Source organism: Carassius auratus, chromosome 18, assembly GCF_003368295.1.
Source record: "Carassius auratus strain Wakin chromosome 18, ASM336829v1, whole genome shotgun sequence".
Classification (NCBI taxonomy): Eukaryota; Metazoa; Chordata; class Actinopteri; order Cypriniformes; family Cyprinidae; genus Carassius; species Carassius auratus.
The window spans coordinates 14,680,617-14,684,835 of NC_039260.1; the positions used below are offsets into that span (position 1 = coordinate 14,680,617).

The window sequence follows — 4,219 nt, forward strand, 5'->3', positions numbered from 1 at the left end:
GAACTATCTTCAGTTAAAGCAAGTAACAGTGAGTACAGCAGTGGTAATGTGTGTGAATAGAGTATTAGCAATATAAGCGCAGTTAGCAGCAACCATGCTTGCTGATGCTAACGGGCTAAAAGCTAATCGCGGACCCGGGAGATCAAAATAAAACTAGTGATAGCGAGGCGCTCTGATTGTTTTTTTTTGTAGAATACAATAGAGTATATATTTACACATTATATAAACGGAAACGATGGTGTATAAAATTTATTTTTAATAGTCTATGAAAAGAATATAGTGACAGAGCTCAAACCTATCCTTCCCGATCTAATTGCAGGTGTCATGAAACATGTCTGGCACGGAAATGCCTCAAATAACATAATAATAACATACTATTTATTTCAGAAAATGATATTCTTTTTTTTAGAACAAGATACAAATACAAGTAAATAAAACCAAAACAATATAAGAAAACAAGAGCACAAATAAACTGTAAACTAAAATTAAAATTTTCCCTCAAATGCTGTTTTCCTCCATAATGAAACATGTAAATGGTTAAATATGCCAATCCCACAGGGTATTTTAAGGTATGATAAAATGCAGCACTTCTCCATTTCTGTCTCAGAGGTTCCTGTCCCTCATACATACTACTGGTATGGCAAAGAGCACTGTGTCACTGCTTCTACTGCTGGTGGTGGTGCATGGTGTCTTTGTGCCAGCTTCAGCACAACTCTGCAGTCTGCTTGGTCACTCTGCATTTCCTGTACTTTCTGCAGAAAGAGACATCAACATTGGAGCAATTTTCTCAATTCACAGAAGTGCTCTGCTAAAGATGCACCCTTTCACTTCCAAACCAGAGCCAACAACATGCCTCAGGTCTGTATGATGTTATATATATATATATATATATATATATATATATATATATATATATATATATATATATATATATATATATATATATATATATATATATATATGTATATATATAATTAATAAAAAAATAACATGACTTATAAATATTTGTCATTTTACAAAACCAATTATTTTTTTATGTTCACAGGTTAAACTTGCGTGAATTTAAATTTGCTCAGACATTTATTTTTGCCATTGAGGAGATAAATAACAGCACACAGCTTTTGCCTGGAGTTTCTTTGGGTTATAAAATATACGATGCCTGTAACTCTATAGCATTGGCTATCCTCTCAGGCATGTCTTTGATGAATGGTTATGAAAATATTTTGAGTGATATATCCTGCTCTCGATCACCAGCTGTCCAGGCCATTGTTGGAGAGTCGACATCTTCTCCTACCATAGCTTTGGCTACTGTGGTTGGGGCATTCAACATACCTGTTGTAAGAACTCTTGCTTATACTGATTAAGCATGACAAATGTAAATATAAAATAAGTGTAAATATAGAAATCAGTGTTTAATATTGGTTATTTTTTAGCAGTGTGTGTACACACACACACACACACACACACACGTTATCTGCATAATGATGATTTATAGTGCATAAACAAGGATCTAAAAAAGATATGGTTAATGTAGTCTTTTTCTTTAAATTACAGATCAGTCATTTTGCCACATGCACGTGCCTGAGTAACAGGAAAATATATCCATCCTTCTTTAGAACAATACCCAGTGATTATTACCAAAGCAGAGCGCTGGCACAGCTTGTCAAGTATTTTGGCTGGACCTGGGTTGGGACGGTCAGGAGTCGCAGTGACTATGGTAATAATGGGATAGCAGCATTTGAAGAGGCTGCAAAACAAGAAGGTATTTGCATTGAATATTCAGAAGCTGTATTAAGAACTGATCCACCAGAGCAGTTTCTGAAGACACTGGAAGTGATTAAAAAGGGCACAGCCAGGGTTGTGGTGGCTTTTATCTCATTTGGAGATTTTGCCCCCCTTGTGAAAGTAATTGCAGAACAAAACATCACAGGGCTGCAGTGGGTTGGCAGTGAATCCTGGATAACATCTCGAAATCTTGCAGAAACCAAGGAATACAGTTTCCTTTCTGGAGCTGTGGGCTTTGCTGTAGTAAATGCCAAGCTTCTGGGTCTGCGAGAGTTCCTAGTGAATGTGAACCCTAATCAAGAACAAAAAAATGAACTTTTAAAGGAATTCTGGGAAACAGCTTTTCAGTGTTCTTTCAGATCCAGTGGTAGTAATGCCTGTACTGGCTCAGAGAAACTGGCAGAGCTGCAAAATGAATATACTGATGTATCTGAGCTACGAATAGAACATAAAGCTTACACTGCAGTGTATGCTGTTGCACACACACTGCATAATGTTTTAAAAGACTTTAAATCATCCACCAACAACAGCAAAGGAGAGCTGCCCACACCAAAAAAAGTAAGAGCATAAAAAATATTTTAGAAAAATCTTAGAAAAATCGTACTAAAATGAATGATGTTTCTGGCCTTTCCTTTGAGGTATTGCAATATATGAGAGATGTGAGCTTCACTATGAAAACAGGTGAGAATATATTTTTTGATGCAAGTGGTGATCCAGTGGCAATATATGACCTGGTGAACTGGCAGCCTGCTGAGGATGGAAGATTACAGTTCGAGAATGTGGGTGTCTATGACAGCTCACTGCCTTTAGAGCAACGTCTTCAAGTTAATCAGGAACACATACTATGGGCAGGGAAGAGAGCACAGGTACATCAATCATATAATTATTTCATGAAAACAAGCAATTAATTTAACAAATCAAACCATTATTTGGGCAACTTATTGAAAGAAAATTTTGCTACAGTTGCCTGGGTCCGTGTGCAGTGAAAGCTGCCCCACTGGAACTAGAAAGACTGTGCAGAAAGGTCGGCCTGTTTGCTGTTATGACTGTACTCCATGTGCAGAAGGAGAAATCAGTAATAGCACAGGTAAATTAGCACATGCTGGGTAACTTTCTTTAATTAAAGTATGACAAAGTGGAGCGTAATACTGTCCATTGGTCATGTAACTTTATGATGCATTTTCCATTTAAACAATATTTTCTTGAAATTCCTTCACAGATTCTAGTGACTGCTTTCCTTGTGATTTGGAGTACTGGTCGAATGAAAGCAGAGACAGATGTGTATTAAAAGTGGTTGAATTCCTTTCCTATACAGAAATCATGGGGATGGTGCTTTGCATTTTCTCCTTCATTGGCGTATTATTAACAGCAATGGTATCTTTTCTGTTTTATCTCCATAAAGAAACACCTATTGTAAGAGCCAACAACTCAGAGCTGAGCTTCCTGTTGCTCTTCTCACTCTCACTGTGTTTTCTCTGTTCACTAACTTTCATTGGCCGGCCCACTGAGCTGTCCTGTATGTTGCGTCACACAGCATTTGGGATCACTTTTGTCCTTTGTATCTCCTGTGTTCTGGGGAAAACATTGGTAGTTTTAATGGCCTTCAGAGCTACGCTTCCAGGAAGTGATGTCATGAAATGGTTTGGGCCTGCACAGCAGCGACTCAGTGTTGTTTCCTTAACATTAATACAGGTGATTGTCTGTGTGCTTTGGTTAACAATATCCCCTCCTTTCCCATATATGAATTTAAGCTATTATAGAGAAAAAATAATTCTAGAATGTAATGTAGGTTCAGCTCTTGGTTTCTGGACTGTTCTGTGTTATACTGGCCTGCTATCAAGCTTGTGTTTTGTTTTAGCTTTTCTTGCTCGGAAGCTCCCTGATAACTTCAATGAGGCCAAGTTCATCACATTCAGCATGCTCATATTCTGTGCTGTCTGGCTCACATTTATCCCAGCTTATGTCAGTTCTCCTGGAAAATTTACTGTAGCTGTGGAGATATTTGCCATTTTAGTTTCAAGTTTTGGTTTACTATTTTGCATATTTGCCCCAAAATGTTACATAATTTTGCTAAAACCAGAGAAAAACACAAAGAAACAAATGATGGGGAAATCTTCTACAGCTCTTTGAAACAAGAGTTAATCATATAACTGATTAAAAGCCAACATAGCCAGCTCTATCAAATGCATTTCTCCCACAGGCTGTGGCAGGCTCTGCAGTGTAGGCCGGGTCAGCACTAGACACAGTGGACTCTCAGTGACCATCTCCATCACAGCCATATTCTGGACCTGCATTATGTACTTTCTAATAAGAAATGATATTGACTTTTTGCAGTTAACAACAAATGGAAGTTACTTTTTAATGTATTGAATTTATATCTTTAGTTTTCTAGATTTTCTACATAACTGTTGTTTTAACAGTAAATAGTATAGAC

The 4,219-nt window shown here is 37.3% G+C and overlaps 1 protein-coding gene across 1 annotated transcript; it reads left to right on the top strand.

Annotated features, from left to right (window-relative positions):
* Positions 1-637: 637 nt before the first annotated feature.
* LOC113118534 (extracellular calcium-sensing receptor-like) lies at positions 638-3,926 on the top strand. The gene is made up of 6 exons (XM_026287775.1): positions 638-858; positions 1,046-1,337; positions 1,555-2,343; positions 2,424-2,651; positions 2,749-2,872; positions 3,005-3,926. Exons 1-6 carry the CDS (start codon positions 638-640, stop codon positions 3,913-3,915), a joined length of 2,565 nt encoding a protein of 854 aa, XP_026143560.1. The 3' UTR covers positions 3,916-3,926.
* Positions 3,927-4,219: the final 293 nt, after the last annotated feature.

What these genes read in the sequence shown, in the direction of transcription:
- LOC113118534 (XM_026287775.1), top strand. Translation starts at nt 638, where the DNA reads ATGGCAAAGAGCACTGTGTCACTGCTTCTACTGCTGGTGGTGGTGCAT. An exon ending in GAGCCAACAACATGCCTCAG is followed by an intron (nt 859 to 1,045) that starts GTCTGTATGATG and finishes TTATGTTCACAG; the next exon opens with GTTAAACTTGCGTGAATTTA. An exon ending in GGGCATTCAACATACCTGTT is followed by an intron (nt 1,338 to 1,554) that starts GTAAGAACTCTT and finishes TTTAAATTACAG; the next exon opens with ATCAGTCATTTTGCCACATG.